This window comes from Dermochelys coriacea, chromosome 1 (genome assembly GCF_009764565.3).
Source record: "Dermochelys coriacea isolate rDerCor1 chromosome 1, rDerCor1.pri.v4, whole genome shotgun sequence".
Classification (NCBI taxonomy): Eukaryota; Metazoa; Chordata; order Testudines; family Dermochelyidae; genus Dermochelys; species Dermochelys coriacea.
In genome coordinates, this window is record NC_050068.2 from 204,976,499 (window position 1) to 205,000,919 (window position 24,421).

At 47.7% G+C, this 24,421-nt stretch overlaps 1 protein-coding gene across 1 annotated transcript in view; it reads right to left on the minus strand.

Moving 5' to 3' along the window:
* The window catches only part of CASQ2 (calsequestrin 2), a 52,152-nt gene that overhangs the window by 9,926 nt on the left and 17,805 nt on the right, over positions 1 to 24,421 (minus strand). The window contains exons 2-7 of the mRNA XM_038412772.2: positions 17,614 to 17,698; positions 15,554 to 15,654; positions 12,122 to 12,233; positions 10,805 to 10,878; positions 8,588 to 8,718; positions 2,801 to 2,846 (exon numbers count right to left, since the gene is read on the minus strand). Of these exons, the coding sequence (XP_038268700.1) occupies positions 2,801 to 2,846; positions 8,588 to 8,718; positions 10,805 to 10,878; positions 12,122 to 12,233; positions 15,554 to 15,654; positions 17,614 to 17,698 (549 nt within the window). The remainder of the gene's footprint in view (positions 1 to 2,800; positions 2,847 to 8,587; positions 8,719 to 10,804; positions 10,879 to 12,121; positions 12,234 to 15,553; positions 15,655 to 17,613; positions 17,699 to 24,421) is intronic.

A 24,421-nucleotide genomic window follows, 5' to 3' on the forward strand; every position in this document is an offset into this window, starting at 1 on the left:
TTAGGGTTGGAAGGGGGGAAGAGAAGGAGGAGGAAGAGAGCACTTTGCAAGGCTTGGACACAGTTGCTAAGAGAGATAAGGATGGGCCTGCAGGCCTGGCAGCGGTGGAGAGGCATTGTTCCTGTAGAAGGCTTAGTGCCCCATGGCGTGCTATGGAGAACCAGGTGAGTACAGGGTCTTTCTACACTATCTGGAGCCTGAACTCTCCAAAATGCTTCCCTGCTGCCAGTGTCAGTGTGCACTGCTGTCAGGGTGCAGGGCGATGGCCATGCCCCACCCCACACACAGACATGCCCCTTCTGGGCTGGTGAGTGATGCCAATAGCATCAGCTGGTGTTCCTCCTCTCCCAATAATGGAAGAAATGAAGTGGCTCAAATGAGTCTCTGTAAGGGGTGAAGAACCCCAGGTTTTGGAGGGGGGTCACTGTGAGTAGTGAGGGGGCTCAGACGGGGCAGGTGAGAGGTGAGGGGACTCAGAGGGGGTGAGTGAGAGATGAGGGGCTCAGATGGGTGACTTTGTGAGATCTGATAGACTTAGATGAGGCTGATTTGAGGGGCTTGGGTTATTGCTCCATGAAAGCTGTGGGGATATGAGTAGGGCTTGGCTAATGACATTGGCAAAAGCCAATGTATCAGCCAGGCTGTTTATTGTGCACTTGCTGTGAAAGTCATCTCAGAATTATCCCACGGTAAAGCCTCGGTTTCTTCATCCTCTGCCGATGCCAGTTTCCATTTCAATTGATTTTAATGCAAGAAAAAATTCCCATCTAAATGCTAATTTCTTTTCCCCTTTGAGCCCAGAGGTGACAAAGCCACTATCAAAAACTAAAAACAACAACAACAAAATAAAACAAGCTAAAAGATTAAGTGGAAAACATTATCTTTAGAAACAAGACCGGATGTCGGGCCTGTCCTAGCTTCTTTGGGGAATCCCATTTTCACAGGGACACTTAGGGCAGATTTGCTACAGAAATCAGACCACAAACAGATTGTGTAGCCTGCAGTTTTGTTTTTCCTTTACATTTGCCAGCAAGATCATTGCACAACAGACTTAAAAAAAATCTTCATCTCCTTAGACAAATGGAGCCAGATTCTGATCTCAGCTGCACTCATGTAAACCTGGAGTAATTCCAGTGATGTCAGTGTGACTATTCTGAATTTACACCTGGCTAACTGAGATCAGAATCTAGCCCCTCATCTCTTGTGCATAAAAATCTCCTTACCTTAATGGATGCAAACCCTGTATTTTAACACTGTGTTTATTAAGCAAACTTTCCACCAATGACAATCTATGCTTTTTTCAAGACATATTTAATATTAAATATTAATATTAAATCAAAATCACTATGGGTGAAATCCTGGTTCCATTGAAGTCAATGATAAAACAAAACAACCATTAACATCACTGGAGCCAGGATTTAACCCAGTATATCAAAACCATATTTAAAAAAAAATGAAAACCCTGGGTCCAACAAGACATAAAGCCTAAACACTCAGTCTTCAAGGTTTTGTTGCATCATTTCTTTCCTTATTGTCTCAAGGACTAATCCTTCAATCAGAGGCCCGAGGTGTCTCAAGTTGGGCAGCCAAGCAGATACTGTTGAAAATGTTGGCCCTGAGCTCTTTGGAGAAATAATTGTATCTTCTTCAATGTCTGTAAAGCACCATGAGTGGGAACATGATGAATAAATAATATTAAAGTGCATTTGTCGGAATGCTGGACACAATTGGAGCTCCTGACTGGCTTTTAATGTCACACTCATGTTTATTAGAGCTGAGTCATTTGCAGCAAATAATTTATTCTATGAATGTCCGATGAAGTGAGCTGTAGCTCACGAAAGCTTATGCTCAAATAAATTTGTTAGTCTCTAAGGTTCCACAAGTCCTCCTTTTCTTTTTGCGGATACAGACTAACACGGCTGCTATACTGAAACCTGTCACTTTTCCCCAGTTCACAGAACACGGAATTCTTGCTTATGAACTTACATTTCAAATTTCTGGTGAATTTCTTCAGAATCTTTTAACTGCAGTTCATTCAAACTGTACCTATTACAATCAATGTACAATTTGTTCTGTAACTCATGTGACTAATCTAACTATCCCAGCCTGAATTTCAAATGGGATATTCTATTGTAACATTCACAATTCATGCTGTGTAAGTTCCATAAGTCATCCAGAAACAACACTACGTGGCTGAGCCATCTAATTAACCCTGTGAACACTACAGGTGAATAGATGATTCCTTACCCAAGGATGTTGAATATGAGTATATTGTAGTCACCATTATAGACTCAAATTGTTACATCTTGAACTAGCCAGAGTGATTACTTAACACTGAACTGAGAATATCTTTTCCTCTTCAGTACTCTAGAACCTGCTGTTCCAAGAAGCAATTATTTAAGGTGCTGGGAAATTGCTTCTTTAAACCTTGACCCAGAGTGCCATTTGACCAGTTTATGCAAGCAGATGGATTGTTATAGTTATTATGTTTTGATTTTCCTCAGCACTGTGCATTCAACACCATTATCCCCGATTCTGGCCCTGATTCAGCAGTCTAGCTCCAAACAGCAAAGCACTTAAGCATGTGATTTAACTTTACACATTGGAAGCTATGGATGAAGCTTTCCCTGCTGCATAATCACTCAATGTGCTTGTAAAGCTGCAGAGGCTTTGGGGGATAATGCTGCTGTCTAATCATCACAGCTTGGAGCTTTTCTGTAGCAATTCACGAGCCAGAGCAGATTTGTTTCTCATTCAAAGATTTCAGAGGATTAAAGGCTTCCCTCCCTTGTGTGCTTACCCAGGTCTCAAACATGTCTTCTGGACGCAGCTTCCTCAGGGTGGCTCTGAAAAGAACAAAAGCATCTTCTTTTAGGATGCAGGCAGGTTATTCATATTGCTGGTGTGAATGGAAAAAGCAATCATGAAGCAGGTACATACCGCGGGATTCACCTCTCTAGGCCCCTTCTGGGTGTGGACAGAAGGGTCAAATTCTGCTCTCATTTCATAGGTTCATAGATTCATAGATACTAAGGTCAGAAGGGACCATTCTGATCATCTAGTCCGACCTCCTGCACAGCGCAGGCCACAGAATCTCACTAACCACTCAGAAGTAGGAAGCACAGGTACGTGGAAGTGGGCATGGTCTAGTGGTTAAAGCAGAGTGGGCCAAATTCTGTTTTCAGTTAAATGGGTGTAAAAGTCCAAAGAAATGTCTCTGTACTCAGTGGAATTACTACATAATTTACAGTGGTGCAATTGGGAGCAGAATTTGGTCTGGTCTGGGAGCTGATAGTCAAGTCTCCTGGCTTCCATTCCCAGCTCTGCACTAATCTGCTGGTGATCTTGGGCAAGTCACATCACTGCTCTAAAGATCAGTTTCCTAAGCCATGCATTGGAGATCATACTGTCCTGCTGTAGCACACAGGTGTATTGTGAGGCTGAATTTATGAATCTTTACAAAGCCTCTGTATTTTTCACCTTCCTCTGCAGCGTGGGGCATGGGTCACTTGCTGGAGAATTCTCTGGACCTTGAAGTCTTTAAACCACGATTTGAGGACTTCAATAGCTCAGACATAAGTTGGGGTTTGTTACAGGAGTTGGTGGGTGAGATTCCATGTCCTGCATTGTGCAGAAGGTCAGACTTAGATGATCATAATGATCCCTTCTGACCTTAAAATCTATGATTCTATGATTCTATTTGGATTTGAAGAATCAGGGTTCTAATTATGACTGCCCCAAGTGTGTGTGGGATTAGGCTAAGAATTATATACTCATAGAATCATAAAACTGGAAGGGACCTCGAGAGGTTGTCTAATCCAGTTCCCTGCACTCATGGCAGGACTAAGTATTATCTAGACTGGGGTGAGCAAACTTTTTGGCCCAAGGGCCACACTGGGGTGCGAAACTGTATGGCGGGCCAGATAGGGAAGGCTGTGCCCCCCAAACAGCCTGTCCCCTGCCCCCTATTCTCCTCCTCCCATTTCCCGCCCCAACTCCCCCCCTCGAAACCCTCCACCCATCCAACCCCCCCCCGCTCCTTGTCCTCTGACTGCCCCCTCCCGGGATCCCTCTTCCTAACTGCTCCCCGGAACCCACCCCCTATCAAACCCCCCCTGCTCCCCCTCCCCTGACTGCCCCCCCAGAAACCTCTGCCCTATCCAACAGCCCCCTGGAACCCTCTGCCCCTTATCCAACCCTCCCAACCCTGGCCCCGGCCCCCTTACCATGCCGCTCAGAGCAGCATGTCTGGCCACCGTGCCGCCTAGCCAGAGCCAGACACACTGCAGCACTGCCATGCATGAGCGGGCAGCCCTGCCATCCAGAGCGCTGCCCACATGGTGGTGTAGCTGTGGGGGAGGGAGGAGGGACAGCAGGGGAGGGGCCGGGTGCTAGCCTCCTGGGCCAGGAGCTCAGGGGCCTGGCAGGACGGTCCCATGGGCCGGATATGGCCCACGGGCCGTAGTTTGCCCACCTCTGATCTAGACCATCCCTGACAGATTTTTGTCTAACCAGTTCTTAAAAATCTCCAAAGATGGAGATTCCAGAACCTCCCTTGGCAATTTATTCCAGTGCTTAACCACCCTGACAGTTAGGAAGTTTTTCCTATTTTCAAATTTAAGCTGACCTTGCTGCAATTTAAGCCCATTGATTCTTGTCCTATCCTCAGAGGTTAAGGAGAATAATTTTTCTCCCTCCTCCTTGTAACAGCCTTTTATGTACTTGAAAACTGTTATCAGGTCCCCTCTCAGTCTTCTCTTCTCCCGACTAAACAAACCCAGTTTTTTCAATCTTCCCTCATAGGTCATGTTTTCTAGACCTTTAATCATTTTTGTTGCTCTTCTCTGGACTTTCTCCAATTTGTCCATATCTTTCCTGAAATGTGAAATATCTTTCCTGACACAGTATTCCAGTTGAGGCCTAATCAGTGCAGAGTAGAGTGGAATAATTACTTCTTATGTCTTGCTAACAACACTGCTGCTGATACATCTCAGAATGATGTTTGCTTTTTTTGCAACAGAGTTACACTGGTGACTCATATTTAGCTTGTGATCCACTATGACCCCCGGATCCCTTTCCGCAGTATTCCTTCCTAGGCAGTCATTTCCCATTTTATATGTGTGTAACTTATTGTTCCTTCCTAAGTGGAGTACTTTGCATTCGTCCTTATTGAATTTAATCCTGTTCAGACCATTTCTCCAGTTTATCCAGATCATTCTGCATTTTAATCCTATCCTCCAAAACACTTGCAACACCTCCCAGCTTGGTATCATCTGCAAACTTGATAAGTATACTCTTTATGCCATTGTCTAAATCATTGATGAAGACATTGAACAGAACTGGAACCAGAACTGATCCCTGCAGGACCCCACTCATTATGCCTTTCCAGCATGACTGTGAACCGCTCATAACTACTCTCTGGGAATGGTTTTCCAACCAGTTATGCACCCACCTTATAGTAGCTCCATCTAGGTTGTATTTCTCTAGTTTGTTTATGAAAAGGGCATGTGAGACAGTAACAAAAGCCTTACTAAAATCAAGCTATATAACATCTACTGCTTCCCCCCATCCACAAGGCTTATTACCCTTTCAAAGAAAGCTATTAGGTTGGTTTGAAACAATTTGTTCTTGACAAATCCATGCTGACTGTTACTTATCACCTTATTATCTTCTTGGTGTTTGCAAATTGATTGCTTAATTATTTGCTCCATTATCTTTCCAGGTACTAACTGGTCTGTAATTCCCCAGGTTGTCCTTATTTCCCTTTTTATAGATGAGCACTATATTTGACCTTTTCCAATCCTCTGGAATCTCTCCTGTCTTCCATGACTTTTCGAAGATAATTGCTAATGGCTCAGATACCTCCTCAGTCAACTCCTTGAGTATTCTAGGATGCATTTCATCAGGCCCTGCTGACTTGAAGACATCTAACTATGCCTGTTGTCTGCAACACATGGATTCACTACAGATTCTCTCTGCTATTCCTTTCCTGCTCTTCTTTTGGGGTTTGAATCTCCACATCCCTGTTTCCTAGCCCACTTTCTCCTTTCTCTCACTGCAGGGGTGAAATCACAGCAGCATGCTCTGGGGTGGTGGCGAAGTTGTGATTCACCAACTCCTCACCACAGGGTGGAGTGTGTACCTAGTCAAGATGTGCTGTGAGGTGAAGGAAAGCCCTTGAAGAGCCATCATAGCACATGAGAGGGAGTAGTTGCTTCTATACATTTGACAACTTTCTACAATGCCATGGCACCAATACAAAACAGTGATTCCAGGACCTGGCTAGTTCCCAGGTGGAGAACTCCCAACAACAAAATGTCTGAGGGACTTGTAGATGCTAGGTAGCAGGCACTAGTGTAACATACTCTTTCTGCATAAACATGCTGTCCTCCCACATGACCCTTCTATCCATTGCCACACTCTCTTTCTGAACTCTGTGCAACCTGCCTCTCTGTTGCCAGTTGCTGACGTGACCACTGAGAAACGATCAAATGGCAAGTGGATTGGATAGAAGGAGATGTGCATAGGAGTCGAGCAGGGAAATGGCAGGAACCTACAGAAGGCAGTAACTGGGAGATGTAGGGAATCAGCAAAAAGGAGAAGAGGCCAGATTAGGGTACTTCTGAAGGATTGAGAGATGGCAAACTGGGAGGAGTGAGAAATGCATCTTCAGCTGGGAGGGGGTTGTACCTCATCTGTTGGTGAGGAAATGATATACTCCTCATCAGTTGTCTAAAGAGCTCAACTGCTGACTTAACCTCATGTTCCATACTGGCCTGGTCATTTCCATTTCTAAGTGCACCTCCCAGTTTTGGCTTATGTAGCTGTATGGCCCAGGTCCAGAAGCAGGATAGAAAGAGCTTGTCTGTTGTGAGGGGCTCAAAATGAGCTGCTAGGAACACGTCACTAGGAACTGAAGATTTTCTACATGACACGATAGGATCTTGATGGGCTGGATTTTCACAGATATATGATTTCATTAAACCTCTTTCCCCCACCCCCATCCTGGGTGCAGATGGCGTCAGTCATCCCCCGCCTCCTGCCAAACCTGCCGTATCATCTTGCAATCTGTGAGGCTCAGAGGTTTTCCTTTGCCTTTTCATTGCTGATGGTTAGCAGCAGATGGAGAACCTCAGGGCCTGGCATTTGTCTGAGTGTTTAATCAGCCTCCTGTTCCTGCTGTTTGATGGAAAGAACGTGTTGAAAAATACAGGAAGAGCTGAGGTCAAAGTCTCACACATCAGTCCAAGAACAGCAGGACACTGATGACGGGGATGAGCCTACCTGATGGACAAGAGCTCCCCTCAGCATTCCCAAGGAAAGTGAAACCATCTCCGAGTTCTTTGCCCACAGATCCAGGGGAAATTCCCTCCTGACTCTAAACCTCACAATGAGTTTAACCACATGTGCGTGAGCAAAAATCATCAATCTAATCCCATTTACGACCCATGAGACCGTTGGTGACCATGTTTTCCTCGAATCCTTTCTTGATCCTTGATAACCTATTAGATTAATTTGGATATGTATAATTGTTGGGAAAAGCAATTTATATGTGCGGGGCAATGCCCTGTCTGATGGGCAGGGGTGATGCCCTGCCCATTGCACTTTATTTTTAAAGGTGCATATTCACCTTGTCCCACAGGCAGGTGCATACATAGATTTAAGCCCTGAGATGGGAATAACCTCATTAGTCATGTCCAGAATCATGGGCTACTAGGTTTTTTTTTTCTTCCTGCCCCATCCCTAGTCAAATATAAAGCTGGTCTGATCCCAAAAAGTATGGCGCACCCGCAATTTGCATTGACTTGAGTGGAAACTTTTCCAGACCAGGCCCAATATAACCACATAAGAAGTAGCTTCCTTCATCAGCCCACTCAGAACAAGCACACCATACAGTACTGTTCCTCTTATCCCACCTCAAATAGTGCACCGTGGTCTTAGCACAGTACACGTGCTGATGGGTCACTTCTAACATCAGGAGCAGAAGATAGTCAGGGGCAGGGTGGGGTTGGACTGCATTTAGTGCCGCCTTGACAGCCCTGGAGAATGAGGCCTTCTATTTCTCCACAAAGGAAGGAACTGCATGAGCAGTGCATGCTTTCCACACTCTGCTATCAGTATGTCTCAATCTGGACCCAGATCAGTGGTTCTCAACCTATTTACCATTGTGGGCTGCATAGGCAGCTCTCTATGTGTTATGTGGGCCGCATCCACACAATTTATATACTACCTATACATCTACATGGGCCACAGCTGTGTGCTGATTGGGCCGCAAGTGGCCCATGGGTTGCGGGTTGAGAACCATTGACCTAGAGGGACCACCTCTGGGAAGAAGAGGGAAGTTCAGTCTCCATTCCATCCTTAGCTCAGAATGCCTGGTTGTGAGGCACTGTAACCTGTACACTAGGAATTAGGAACAGTCTCACAAAATTAATGTCACATAGGCCACTGGACAGCTAACAGATGGTAGTAACTTTCACTTACTATTGTGATGGTCTGGGCTGGCACCAGCAACCATGAGTGACAGGCTTCCTAGGCCAGTCCCAACTGCCTGAGCTACCCAGTCCCTGAACAGCAGGCTATGTACCTTTTGTGCTCCTTCACAAACTCAACCAGCTCCTCTTCCGTGTAAGGCTTGTCGGGGACATGAACTGGCTCATCCATGAATGGCTCGTAGAAATCCACCTCATTCAGCTTCAGAGCTAGTTTCTTTGCAACCTGTTGCAATCACAGAAGTTACAAGTGAATAGGTCTGACATACCCATCGGAGTTAGCAAATATCTTCCACATTGCAGAGGAGTGGTATGATGTCCTCTGAGCACACCTTGTAATGGGCATCTGTCACACACATAGCCCAGTCCTTCCTTTGTCAATACTGCTTTCTACAGTAATGGCCTCAAACACTGTGTCAGAACTGGGCCCACACATCTCACCCTTTGGTTTTCAAACCCAAACCAGGATCTGCATCTGAATTGCAGCAATGGCCTTTATCCTTATAATAGGGACAAATTAAAACCTGGAGTGTTCAAAACCCTGATCTGGAACCAAATTTTAGATATGGGACCATCTCTAGATCTTAGAGGCACTATCGCAAGCTGTTGCGTTTGCGGCAATGAGCACTGAATGGGTTTTTGATAAGCAGAATATTCATTTGTGTTTTATAACCCTTTTCCCATCCACATGTCTCTAAGTGCTGTACACCCACCACTTTCTCCAAACATCCACTGGAAGGCAGGTAATTTAATTATTACTAACTTCATTTTGCAGATGGAGACCTGCTGCCCAGAGAGATGAAGACACTTGCCTAAATTTCATAGTGACTCATGCGCTGAGCTGCAAACAGAACATAGTAATCCGGATTCCCAGGTCTGTCTCTAGAGACTGCACTTCTCATTGCCAGCATGTGTGTGGCCTGCCTATCCATGAGGAGGCAAAACTTCCATGTGCTTCTCATCCTCTAGCTGATAAATGTTCCCCTTCTTGGGGTGGGCCTCTCCACAGTTGAGTCTGTTTTGCCTGCCAACTTGCTGTATAATACTTATTGCACCTTCTTGTCTAATATTGCTCTCCGTGTGTGAGGTTATTCACAGTTGCCCCAGAGTCCTGTATTACCCCTCGTCTGCCCTAGCCCATTAACTTGCTTTCCCTTTCAGCCCTTGTCCCTTTCCAAGCCTATTGCCTTCTGTCCCTGTCCCTCCTTCAGTCCCCACTCTGCGCCCATCTCGCTTCATCCCCTGTTCTGCTAGCCTGCCCCTGTACCACAACCTGTCCCTGCTAGAGCGGCACCGGGGCAGGAGTGATCCCACTCACCCACCTTCTGCTCCCTGCTACCAATGGATCCTCACTGGCTGGGAGAGGAGGAGGAAAGACAGTCTCCCTGTCCTCAGTGACAGCCTCACAGCTGATCCCATTTAGTAGGAGGAGTCATTGCATGGGAAATGCCAGTTGGTCCCTGCAGCCCTACTGAACGAGGAAGATCATTCCAGCAGGGCTAAGGAAATGCATGACAGAGTGGGAGGGCCAGAGACATGTGTCATGTCCAGTGTATGACACTTGGAAGTGCTGAACAGAGGGAAAGGGGTGAGTGGCTGCAAAGTCCCCACGTTTGCTGCCCCAATCACCCCAGGATACTGCTGTGTGCATGTCTGGAGTAGAAATTACTGGAGAATCAGGATGGTCTACTTTTTTCACATACACTAGAATTAACCACCAAATTATAGCTAAAGTGTTCATACACTTTATACACGCAACCCAGAATCAGTCCCCCCCTCCCCAGTGAGCAGGTTACACTTGTTTTATACACTCATCGAATGCCAAATTGGTTCAAGCTACATGACATCACTGCTGTTTTCTGACTAATTTCCACCTGATGTATAATGTACACTGCTGAATTTAGGCCAGAGACTTCTAGCAGAATTGTCTCTTTGGGACAAATTCATCCCTGGTCTAATCCCACTGAAGCCAACAGTCTCTGGAACCTGGTGCTTTGTGTTTAGACAATGACCTAGATCAGAGCAGTCACTGCTTTGTTTGGCAGGGGATAGAAGCCCTTCTTGATTTCCAGTAAGAAAAGAATTTTCTTTGCCAAGGCATAGTAATGCATCAGGACTCAGGATGGAACTTAGAGTCAGGTTCTCAAAACCCTGACTGAAAACTCCCGATCTGCTGTGCTTTGGGAAAGTCCTGATCTTAACTTCACTGATTTCAGTCATTGTTAGCCTAATCCCGAACTCTACGTTGAATGAACTTTGGCTGTGCAGAAAGGAGACTGTGAGCTCTCAGGAGGGTGTTTCCAGATGCTTACCCCTTTGTCAAAGGTGGCAAAGAATTTGATGGATGGTTGGAAGTGTTCCGCTGCTTCTTCAAATGCCTTGTAATCTGAAAGGAGAAAAGACAGAAAAGAGTGTTAAAGAAGAAATCCCAAAGGTATCTGACCCAACTGTGCTCTACACAAACCCAGTGGAACTTGTCAGTCAGGACCCTGAGGACTCAAGCTAATATGTAGCAGGGAAGGGAGGATGTTCTTGTAGCTAAGGAATAGACCTTGAGGTCAGGAAACTGGGGTCTATTCCTGGCTCAGCTGCTGTGTGGCCATACCCAAGTCAATTGATCGCTCTGTGCCTCAGTTTCTCCATCAATAAAATGGGGATAATAGTGCTTACCCACCCCTCAGGCAGGTTGTGAAGTTAAGGTCATTGCGGTTTGTGAAGCATTTTGAGATCCGTGGGCAGAATGTTGCAGATAATAACAGTACTGAGCCTTTTTCATCTTTATTGGACTTACAAAGAAGAATTATTTAGTGCTGATTTATAGTTTGTATAAATGTTTGCAGGTTCCCAAGCTATCTTTGTAGAAGGGTAGCCCCTGGAAACTACAGATCCCAGTAGGCAATGCTGCCATGCAAATATTTTTCCAAGCAGCCCTACTGGGCAAGGTAAATTTCTGGTCCCAACTCCTACTCATGACAAGAGTGCCAGCAGCCACCCTCCCACACACAAAGCTGCATCTTGGTCTGAGAAATGTACCGTCAGCTGGAAAGTCCTGTTCAGCTGAACTAGTGTTAATTATTTCAGTGAGTTCCTGGATGACCATACAAGCTCCCTTAGCCCTCACTGTGGGGGTGGAAGGGAGGGTGAGTTTCCTCTATGACTGCTGATATCAGCTCCCCGACTGGAGTCAAGAGCAGCTTTTCACTATAGTATAAGCATTGCACAGATAGGTGCCTTGTTTTGGAGGGTTTGCATCATCCTCTGAAACATCCGCCGCGGACTATTATTAGAGACAGGACTAGCTGGATGACTTGTGGCAGGGAGATAGGAAACCAGAGTAGATGGGCCAATGGTTTGTTCCAGAACAGCAGCACTTACCACCTACAGTGGGATTAGGATCCGAACACCTATGCTTTTGCTATACAGTTTTTTGCTGTTTTATTTAACATGTGAATAAGCTCAAATGAAAAGAGCAGATAGAAATTTCCAGGTGCTCTCAGCCCACCTCCACCTGTTGGCAGAGATTTTGACCCTCTTTGGTACACCCTCCCCTCTTAAGATCCCTGATCAAGAATCCCCCACCTTGTTCCTAAAGCCCATCCAGACTAGAGCAAGGAACAGGTCAATCTTACGTTCAGAGTCTTCTCCTTTGAAGTAGCCAATGAGTTTGATCGCATCCTCAATGTGGTCGAAGGCCTGTAGCTCCAGCTTGCTGTTGATGATTTCCACGGGGTCCTCCAGCAACTGCCATGACAAATGTATTTGATAAGCAATCCTATGTTTGCAGCACCAGCCTCCTACAGGCTACTTTTACAGAGGGCCTAAAGGGGAGGTCTTAGCTTGCTTCCCTGCTGCCAGAACCTTATCCAACCTCCATGGCAGGTTCCCAACCCAGCCCTGAGGCAAGGAACCCAAGAGTTGAGTTGGCTGAGAGCACCCTCAAAGGAAGCTGTCAGTAAAGAAGTCTGGACCAGGAATGGTGGACAGGGAGAATTTGGGACCTGGCCACAGGATGGGGCATCTCCAGGGGGTTTGTATGAGGGTAGGATAGCTGGGTGAGGAATAGGTCTGCTGTGGGAAGACAGAAGGAGCAATCAGCAGCCCAAAGGATCACAGAGAACCTGGTTGGGTGGGGGAATGAGGGTTAGGAGGTAGGATGGTGGGTGTCTTGTGTTGGGGGGAAGGGGGGGTGAGTGATCAGCAGCTGAGAGAGGCTGGAGGGGTGGTTGGGAGAGTAGCTGTTGATGAGGTTGAGTGCTGACACTTAAGATAGGCCAAGAAAGATGTTAAGGTTTGCCTGGGAGCAAATAGTGCTCCCATAGTGCTTTGCAGTTAAGATAACGATATCTAACAAAGACTGGAATTTTACTGTGCAGTAACCTAACCCTTCGCTTATTTTGAATGCTATTTTTAAGATCTATTCTTACAGTATGCTGGAGGCAAGATGTGTAACAGATGAAATTATCCAAAAAAGGACATATTCACTGAACAGCCACTAAGTGATGAGACAGTTGGAGAGTTGCAATGGAACAGGGAACCTTGGAAATAAGGTAAGGAGATGTATGTACCAGAAAGAGGAATTAGATAAAGACCAGAATAACACACAATAAGGGTAACAAAGGTGTGATTGCTCAGAGGAGAAGTAAGATCACTGGCAGACTGGATCCCAGCTGTTAGAAACTACCGGGAAGGTCTTCCACGGTTATTGGTAATTATATGCCTCCCTGTGTATATACTGTCTTTCTTAACTGTTTGATTAATAAATACAATCAAAACTGACGTATCAGAGGTCTGTTATTATTAAACTAATCTGAACTGGAGAGAACGCTTCTCACTAAATATATAACCACAGTTAAAATTCCAACCAATTATTGGTTATTGATTATTAATAAACTATTGATTATTGATTATCAGCCTGAGGTTATTTGAGTTCCTTTAGTGCAAATGATTGAGGTTAAAGGGGGAAGACATTGTAAACAAATGAATGATACTGGGTGACAATGTAATTTCAAAGGCAAGTCAGAGTTATGCCCAACACTACCAGGGACTTCTGGAAAAAGTTTGGATCTGGATCTGAATTTTATGGCTGACCCTATCTGTGCAATGGGTTATATCAAACCTGGGGATCCAGACACCTCAGAACTTGGGGGAAGGAGGGGTTCCAGACCTGTCTGCAGCTCATACCCAAGTCTAATGCAGATCTCAGCCTTTGATTTCTTAAGCTGCCACAGACAAGGAAAGGATTGGTCTGATTGCCCTCCCAGTGACACTGGTGTAAATCAGAAGTGACTGCACTGGAACCAATGGAGATAGACCAGTATAAAACCTGTATGAGGGAGAATTGGGCCCATTTTCTTTAGGGACAATTCTGCTCACACACTAAATATTTTCTGTCATTCTTGTCCCTTGTTTGTTTAGGATTTTCTTTATTACAGGGCACCTGTTAAGAGAAGAGAAGATCTTTGTTCTCTTTCTTTTGTCACAGCTATGTTTTATATGCACATGTCAAAATATAGCAAACAGAACATCACACCGAGCGACTTGTGCTGCATAATAAATGACACTTGGGTGTACATCACGTGTGTCTGCTACCTCCTACTAGAAACTAGATGGAAAGGCAGAACAGCTCCAGTGTTTGTTACTATAGTGCCCTCTAGTGGTTGACTGACAGAGGATATGAACCCTATAACAGCTATTGATAGTTCGTTGCCACAGAGTCATTATCACAACAAAGCAGAGATCCAATCCCTACCCTGAGCCCAGCCCTGAAGCAATATCAGAAGTAGCATCCTTCTGGTGGGAAGCCAATATGCAGCATCGTTCCCTGCAAGTCTGTACTGACCCAGTAACCCAGCATAATGCTGACAGTGTGCCATCCTCCAGATGAGAAGCTGAGGACAAGTGGCATACACATATTGTGGGCCTGATTCTTGTCTTACACTAGTGTAAATTAAAAGTAGCTTCACTACCATCCATGCAGTAAGCTGTTATAAACTACACCCTGCACCATATCTCTTGCCACCAATTTCTGGTCTCCTGTAACTTACACTGGTTTTAGGCAGAGATGGAGTTTTTCCTGCTATTTCAGAAAACTAGCTGCCAGCCCCCATTACAGATTTATCTTTAAACAGGTGGGGATAAACAGCTGGATTTGACAGCATCTCATGAGAAATGAGTGGCCTTGTGGTTACAGCAATATATTGGGGGCTGGAGATATGGGTTACTGATGAGCTCAGGGCTGCCATGTCATTTCTCAGTGTCCCCATCTGCAAAATGTAGATAGTAATAATCACAAGCCTTGATAAAGGCCTTTGAACTCTTCAGATTGAAGGAGCTACATAGAGCAGGACCACATTTTTTCTCTAGAGCAAAGATCTTGTTTCCAAGCTGACGTCCCTCCTTGTAATAAAGAATAAGGGTAGAGAAATAGAGAACATCTGTCAGACCAGTAGCATTATTTCTGTGTTTTCAGCAGGCATGAGTACCTCTTTGTGCACCGGCAGAAATAGACAACATAACCTGATAGGTCCAAGTTCTACCGACCATATTCTCCTCTCACTTACACTGGTGCAATTTCATTGTTTTCATATGTCTGATAATGTCTAGTGACGGGCAAACTGGTCAGCAAATAATTTAATCACAGAGCTATTTTTTAGTACATTACCTATGAACACACTTGGATTATAACTAATTTGTTCTTTCTTCCAAATCAATGATCACTTTATTCAAATGTATTCCCATTTGCAAGTTATTCACTATTTGTGGTGTGTGACCGGTCATCTAAATCACATGGCATTGTTTCTTGCTCCCTGATTGGATGACTGAACATCTTATAAGCAGGAGGAGGGAAATCAAAGAGTTTCCATGATGGCCACATGAACACTTTTGGTGTCAGCCTTGGTGGGGTGTATTCATAAAGTTTTCAAACAAGAAAATCATATGTATGCATGTTCGCAGAAAACAGACAAGAAGGGGTTCCAAATAGGGCTGAAGCTCATTTGTGGCGAATATTTGCAAAAACATTTTGGAAGTATTTTTCCAGTTCTGATCTTATATGTGCTTACGTCCAGGAGGAATTCAACCAAGACATCTGCAGCCAGTTCCCCGTCAAATTCAATCATACGCTCCTCCTTGAAGATATAGAGGCTTCCTTCTTCATCCAAACCTGGAAGAAGGGGATGAAGAGACACAACATGGTCAGTATGCTACAGAAAGGGTTAATGGTGCATTCTGGGAAAATATGGTTAGCAGCTCAGCTGCATGTGCCCACTTGCCAGTGAAAGTTCCCTGTGGGAAACAAATCTGATTTATCCGTTGAGTGATGTCACAACTAGGGACAGGCCGGATCTGGAACCCTGGATCAGTTTTCTCTCAAACTTTGAGAAAGTTCAGTTTCTGATTCAGATGTGAGCTTCATGACTTGGCCTCTTTTCCTTTAAACTGCAAGAATTTTGCTAAGCAAATAATAAAAATAAATAATTTTGGGCTCTAACTGGCGTTCCAAAACCAAACACCCCAGAACTTTCAGAAAATTGGTTTGGATTCAGATCTGGGATCTAGACTTCATGGTTGTGGCTGTATCCCTAGAGATGGTTGTGCCAAGTCTGTATAAAATAAGAACTGACCAATAAGCCAAAGTGAGTCAGAAACTCTCTAAGACTCACCTAGGCTTATCATATATTTGTGTGGCACCATATATATAGATGGATTCCAGAGTGCTTCACAGACCAGATATAAAGATATCACCCACCCCTGAAATGCAGCAACTCCTGGGGTGGAACACAGCAACCTTACACCTCTATAGTAGGTCATCAGTTGGAATCCTTTTTAGGGAGGGCAATGTTTCACAGTTAGAGAGGCAAGCCCCTGTACGGGTTATCACAACTAGTCTAGGGGGCAGGTGACAGAGGAGAACACTGGAGATGGAGAAAGTAGCATGACTCCAGATCTACCATTCCCAATGTAAATATGCTCCCACAACCACAAAATAATGCAATGACTGGCTTCTTGAGAGCCAGTCCCGTTCCCTCTCCTCCCGTAGGAGCCCCTATTGTAGAGGACCACAGGAATGCTCACTTGTATAGAGCTGCAGGCTCAAGAAGAAGGCTACAGAACCTAACTATTCTCCTCTGCTCTTGTCGCATTCAACTGAGCTGCAACTTGCCACCAGTGAATGCTCCTATCTGAAGCATTTTTTAGCCTTCTGCTAAGTGGGGTGCAGGAAGGAGAGCCACAAAAAACACCACCATGCTCAGAGAAAGAGAAAAAAGAGTTTGAAAAGAAAGAACAGGAGAGAGAAAATGGACAGGGAAAAAAAGGTCTAGTAACAGTGCCTGAGCATAGTCATAAGGGGATGGGTGCCCATCTTCTGAGGGGTGGGGGGGAGGAGGGAGAATCTTCCAGGAAGAGCTTGGGATGTGTTGGGGGACTGGATGATTTCCTGGGGATTGGTGATGTACTACGGAAAGTTTCAGCTCTACATCACTGCTTCAAATCTGCGCCACTGTGACATACCAGGGTATAGTCCGGAGCAGTGGGGGGCTGTCACCCCTGCCCTGCACCTTGGGTGCCTTACAATGCCTTGCTGAAGTAGCTCCCATCTGGGCTGCTCACAAACAGCCTTCCACATGCAAGCCACACCCTGGCTCTCATCAGCCTGGGTTATACTGCAAGGTGACCCCAACACACCCCAGTCCTGCATTTCCCCCCAGAAATGAATGTTCTGTACTGCCCAACCCTCTCCTGGACAGTACAAATATATTAAGTCCATTAGTCCTTTAAGGGAATTGGAGGGTTGTTACCTTCTGACAACACTCTGATGGCCTCTGTTAAATGAATTGTGAGTCTCCATCCAGCCATCACAAATAGCAAGGACTGGCTTCTTTGTTGGCAGTCTCAGCAAGGAAGCTAAATGGGGAAAGGACCATGGATCCTGCACTCTCCTCTGGCCATTACACAGTGAATGATTCCCTTAGATCTGGGTGGGGCAGCATGCATGTGGAAAGCTGTCACTACCATTCTGTCCTGTGGATAATGAGTTGGCTGCCCTCTCGAGGGCTGCCAGTCTGGTGCCTTTCCCATGTGCTCTGGGCATGTTTTCAGAGACTTTAGCGATGACACTTACCCAGCTTTTTGGCTAGTTTTGCATCTTTCTTGGAATCCACAAACCCAAAGCCGAAACCTTTAGTTTCCAGGACCTGGGCAGCCAGCTGTAGGAGAACCCAGACATGAACATAAATGCCATGAACATAGGCCACCCAAATACCCCAAGAGAACCTACTTCAATACCAAAATAACCTCCTTCTGACTGCACACCCCTCGTTGTCACCTACCACCCCACACTGGAGCCCATGGGGGGTATCATCAAACAATTACAAACCAAATTACGACCCCCATCCTGAAAGAAATCTTTCCTGAACCCCCTCTTCTGGCCTTCATACAACCCCCCAACCTTGCAAGCTCATCATCAGAAGTAAGCTCCCCACACACCAGAGCACACCAATTTAAAGCTCCACCAGACCCTGCCAGAACAACAGATGCAAAACTTGCAGGCATATCCCCACTGCATCTGCTACAATGATCAACACCCCCACAACTCACCTTTCAAGCTCCAAAGGTCCTACACAGGTGGTTTACCTCATCTGGTGCACTAAATTTATGGTGACCAGATATCCCAATTTTATAGGGACAGTCCTGATATTCAGGGCTTTGTCTTATCTGGGCGCCTATTACCCTCCTCTCCCATCCCCCGCACCTCCTGCCACGATTTTTCACCCTTGCCATTTGGTCATGCTAACTAAATGCCCACTATGCTCTTGATGAACTCACACAGCAAAATGCTAAAAGACAAAAACACCCTATCATGTGTGGGTGAGCACTCTGTGTCTAACCTCTCAGGCCTCATCCTCAAAGGAAACCTGCACAACACCTTCAAAAGACGAGCCTCGCAGCTTCAATTCATAACTCTGCTGGACACTAAAAATCATGGTCTCAATAAAGACACTGGATTTATGGCTCATTACAACAATCTGTAACCCACTAACGTCCTCTTTTTGTCCTATGACTACAGGACACTTCACCTGGAATGGTCCCTTAGAATCAGTGATGAGTTGCCAAAAGCTTAACAACAGGTTCCCTCTTTACCCCATGAGGGGGTCATTGCCCACCCCCCCCAGGACTCCTGCCCCATCCAACCCCCCCACGTTCCTTGACGCCCCCCCCAGGACCCCTGCTCCATCCACCCCGCTCCCCTGTCCCCCTGACTGCCCCCAGAACCGGGCAGGAGGGTCTCTTGGGCCACCATAGTGGGTGCCCACCCCACCCCTAAGAGTCAGAGGCACCTGCTGGGGGGCGAGGTGGGGAGTCACAGAGATGCTTACCTGGGGCAGCTCCCAGGAAGCATCCGGCAGGTCCCTCTGGCTCCTAGGGGCGGGGGAGTGTAGCTGGGGGGAGCAGGGGGAGCGGCTGCTCCCCCACTGATCACATCAAAAGTGATGCCTTAGGCGCCGACTCCCTGGGTGCTCCGGGGCCGGAGCACCCACGAGGAAAATTTAGTGGGTGCAGAGCACGCACCGGCAGCTCCTTGCCCTGTGCCCGGCCCCAGCTCACCTCACCTCCGCTCCACCTCCTCCCCTGAATGCACCGCCCTGCTCTGCTTCTCTGCCCCCCACCCCCGGCTTCCTGCCAATCAGCTGTTCCGCGGGAAGCCTGGTAGGGCTGAGAAGCAGACGGCGGCTTCCCGCTCAAGCCCAGGGTGGCGGAGGTGAGCTGGGGCGGGGAGCAGTTCCCCTGCGTGCCCCCCCAGGTTACCTGCTGCAGTGCGGGCGGCCCTCCTCGCGCCCCCCCCCCTCGCCCCAGCTCACCTCCGCTCTGCCTCCCTGGGCCTGAGCGGGAAGCCGCGGCCTGCTTCTCAGCTTGCCCTGGCTTCCCGCACGAACAGCTGATTTGCGGGAAGCCTGGCAGGGCAGAGAAGCAGAGGGGGCGGCGTGTTCAGGGGAGGAGGCGAAGGCGGAGCAGAGGTGAGCTTTGGCCGGGGGTGGGGCAGGGAGGGGAGCTGCCGGTGGGTGCTCTGCACCCATCAGATTTTCCCCTTGGGTGCTCCAGGGCTGCCAGTGCCTAAGGCACCACTTTTGACCGATTAAATTTACAAGCCATTTTAGAACTGGTTGTCCCTCACGAGACAACCGGTTCTAAAAGGGCTTCTAAATTTAACAACCGATTCTAGTGAACTGGTGTGAACCGGCTCCAGCTCACCACTGCTTAGAATATATGCTAATTACTTATGCCAAACAGCCTGTTCAATCTTGTATTTAGCTGTGACAATCTAAGCACCTTTCCCAAGTGGGAGAAAGAGCTCTGTGTGGCTCGAAAGTTTGTCTGTCTCACCAACAGCAGTTGGTCTAATAAAAGATATTATCTCACCCACCTTGTCTCTCTAATGAACACCACAAGACAGTTAAAAGTCATCGTGACCAACCAGAATGGCCCCATAGTGACAGGTGACCCACATTCTGCTTTCTGAGCAGAATTGATGGGTGGATCATATCACATGCCATTTGTTGGCTGAGGTATGCTATCCATAGGTCACAGCGAATGGATCTCATCCCACTCGTTCACAGACCTGGGTTGGCTTAAGATAGTATGTGCTGCTAACTACGCTCAGATATTCAGGTATTGGAAGAAGGCTCACAGCCCGAATCAGGGACAATGAAGTGGGAGGCACAGTTGAAAAAAAGATCCATTTGCAAAACAAATAGTCCCCAGCCTATGGCACCATGCAGAGGGGAACCCACTTATTTTAACTCAGAGATTTCTACCCACAGTAAGCAGCAGATAACATCTGGAAACTTGGGGGCCAAGCTCACTGCAAAGACAAACTGTGACCAAGTCATTGCCTTGCTCAGGACACGTATAGGGGAAACAGAGATGAAGAGAGATGAAATAACTTGCCTAAGGTCACATAGTAGTCAGTGGCAGAGCTGGGGTAGGGCCCGGTAGAACCCTGAAATACAGGCCAGTGCCTTATCTACTAAAGTAGCCTCTGTGTCTGTCTGCGTCTGTCTCTCTTGTTGCTCCACTTGGTCACTAGGGGGTTTCTTTTTGTCTCCACTCTCTGCCCCCTTTGTCACTGTCTCTCCTGAATGAACCAGGAGCGTTCAACGCAAACATGCTCCCGCCATTTGGGAGAGATATTGTGCTGTGGGAAGCAGAGAGCTATGATGTCACTGGGATCCAAATTAGCCAGTCAGACTGTTTCAATTAACTTCAGAGGCCAGCTGGATACTGGCAACAACACAAACAAAATCCCAGTATACATTGGCTGAGATAGCACAGGAAATGGCTTCTAATGACTAAACACAGCCCGCTCCACTGCATGGCCACATCCAGTCCCACCCAGTCCCAGCTCCCAAGTGCCAAGCCTTTTTGACTCTGCCACACAGAATGCCCCAGACCCTACCGGTGCCGTAATGACACGAAGAGGCTGCAAAGCAGCTGGAAAGCCCTGCCCCTGGAGAATACTTCTGGTGCATGGGCCTCTTTGCCTTCACAAGAGCTGCTTCTTCAGGGTGTGTGCTGAGGGCAGATCGGGTGGGGGAGAGAGGTGGAAGAGGCAGTACCGGGTTTACCATGGCGCCAGTGGCGCCATGGCACCAGGCCCAGAGTCAGAAGGGGCCCCAGCCAGCCTCATCCCCCAGCCGGCTGAGCCGGCCAGGAAAGCTGTCCCTGCCCCTGCTTCTCCCCCACCCTGCCTCTTCCCACGCTACTCCGCCCCACCCTCACTCCACCTGTTCCCCTGAGCTACGTCCCGGGGGACTGCAGCAGGGGTCAGGCCCACCCTGCACTCACCGGGTGGCGGGAAGTGGAGCGAGCCAGCTCCAGACCGCTCTGCTCCACCAGCTCCGGTGAGTGCTGGGAGATGGCTCCCCCTGAACCCCAAGTCCCAAGGCTGGGAGCCAGGGGAGCTCTGCTTTGCCGGCTCATGCTGGGGGGGGTGGTTTCCCCTCTGACCCCCAAGCCTGGGGAGGAGATGGAGCAGTGGGGAAAGGGCATGGGATGGGGAAGAGAAGGAGATGGGGAAAGCAGAGCAGTGGGGAAGCTGGAGCCCAGCATGCAGCATCCCCTGGAAAGAAGCTGACAAGCCATCACCCTGACAAGCCCCACCTCCCCGCATCTGTACCATCCCGATGAGCCCCCCCAGACAACCTCCCCACTGAGCCCCAACCACCTGCACCTAGACCCCCACCCAAATGAACTCCACCTCCCCTGCACCTAGCCCCCCCCACTGAGCCCAAACACCTTCACCTGGATCCCCTGTGAGTCCCATTGTCCCTGCACCTGGGAACCCTCAATGAGCTTCCATGCATCCAGATCTCCCACACCCAGATTGCCCCACAGAGAACTCTTTTACCCCCACCTGGATCCCCCCACACTAAGTCCCTCTGCACTTGGATCCTGCTGCTGGGCTGAGCCTGCTCACCCACACCTGGTGCGCCTGGCAGGGGGGGCAGGGCCCCAGGGTATTTCTGGGGCAGGCCTGGCCCTTGCACTGTGTCAGGGTCGGGTGCAGCCTCACTGCCGAGTCCCTGTCCCACGGTGGGGTGGGGGAGGCTGCAGGGTAATCTCCCACCTCCATGCAACCAGTGGCCTGTGCTCCCCGCTGCCATGGTGGAGCCTCCACATTTATTTATTGACAAATAAAATTTGCCGAATTTTAAAATATTGTGTGTGCAGAATTTCTAATTTTTTGGTGCAGAATCCCCTCAGGAATATGGGGTGCTGTGCAGCTGTCACGGTGGGACTGTGAGGAAGGTGGTGGGCAGTGGGGAGGTCTATGGACGGGGGGCGCTGGGCGAGCGGTGTGGTGTGCAGAGTGCTGTGCAGTTGTGGTGGGAGGCCTGCGGGGGAGGTCTCTGAGAGGGGTGGGGGCTGGGCATAAAGATCTGTGATGGAGGTCTCGGGGTGAGGGGGCGCTGGGCAGGGGGGCGGTGTGGTGCGGGCCTGCCCTCAAGGGGAAGAGGCATGCTGGCAGCACAGGGCTGAGCAGGCCTGTGTGCGTCTGGCAGCTGCAGGTTCGTAAACAGTGCCCTCCTGCTGGGCTGAGCAGAGGGGGGCTGCTCCAGCTGTGCTGTGCCTTATTGTCCCCAGCCCACCCTTTACTCTAGAGACTGACCATACTGCCCCCCTGCATCTTGCCCCATGGGGGCCCACAAATATGTTTGGCGCCGGGCCCACAAAAAGTTAGTCCGGCCCTGGGCAGAGGGCATGCAGGGGAAGGAGGAGGCATGGCCAGGGCACTCCTACATCTCGGCTGTCACAAGGCAGCTCACCACCACAAAACCCCACGGCTCTTTTTTCTGCATACTGGTATTTGAAGAATATTATGACCCAAGGAACAGAGCTCCAAGGCTTGTAGGAAAGGGATGCCCCTATTAGGACATGGCTGCTTTCAGATGTCACCACAAGACTAGATGGAGAAAGAAAACCTTCAGGCAGATTGTGGCATGATTTGTGAGTGACACAGGGCCCATTTCAGGGCCTAGCACTGTGGGCATCCTGTGTTCCCCACACCCTGCCTCCAGGCTAGTTTGAATGTCACATAATAGCTCTGAGCTGCTGCCGCCCATAGAAGTGCAGCATGCTAACCTCCCTCCTATAAATAGCCAGTGTCTGAACGCAAGGGTGACAGGAGATTAAGGAAGATAAAGGCTAGCTACAGAACCCGAGTCACTCATTAGGGATGCATGGTTAAGTCATCACCTTTCATTGGCAGCAGTTAAATCCTTTGCCAAAATTTTATGGCAAAAAAAGGCACTTTAATGGCTGGGCTGATAGATGCTTTGCTTGGGCAATGGGAAATACAATTATTTATGACATTTTAATTCTCTTCTCCCCTTCCACAAAGTACATGCTCCCAAGCCTGCACCCCACTTCCTTACTCTTATGCTCTCCTTTCCCCCACAAAATATGCCCTCGACTACCACCCCACCCTTACAATCAGACTCCCCCTTGCTCCAAAGGAAATCCCCTCCCCCTCTTCTCACTCCTTTCACCTGAACGATGTGCCCCCAGGTCCATCCCCCTGCCCCTCACATGTATGCTTCCCATTCCTTTAGAGGACAAATATTCAGGGTAAATAGGCCTAATCCCCTGAGATGGGATATTAGATGGATGGCATCTGAGTTACCCAGGAAAGAATTTTCTGTAGTATCTGGCTGGTGAATCTTGCCCATATGCTCAGGGTTTAGCTGATCGCCATATTTGGGGTCAGGAAGGAATTTTCCTCCAGGGTAGATTGGAAAAGGCCCTGGAGGTTTTTCGCCTTCCTCTGTAGCGTGGGGCACGGGTCACTTGAGGGAGGATTCTCTGCTCCTTTAAGTCTTTATACCACGATTTGAGGACTTCAATAGCTCAGACATAGATGAGGTTTTTTGTAGGAGTGAGTGGGTGAGATTCTGTGGCCTGCGTTGTGCAGGAGGTCCGACTAGATGATCAGAATGGTCCCTTCTGACCTTAGTATCTATGAATCTATGAATCTATGTTCCCAGGCCTGCTCCAGTTTCTTCACCCAACCCCCCAGTTCTCTCCTTTGTAGTATAGCTAGTCATATAACTATTTTGATTTTGTTTCCTCTCTACTACAACTTCCTGGAGTCTGCCATTGATGAAGGAAGCTGCTGTTTTGTGAGACACAGTTGATGCAGCATGTTATAAAGGAGACACACGCTGGGCTCTCTTCCATGGAGGCTTTATTTTTGTTCTTTCTTGTTTTGTTGTTTTCCTTATTTAAAAGAGATGGCAGACTGAAAGTTTATGGTTACTGTTTGTATACAGAAAAACAAAGAATTCTGCCATAGTGGAGTATACCATTAGGGCACTTAATTCTTATTTCCCTTATTCTACCTCCAATTATACTGGCTCAGCACATTGGTCTCA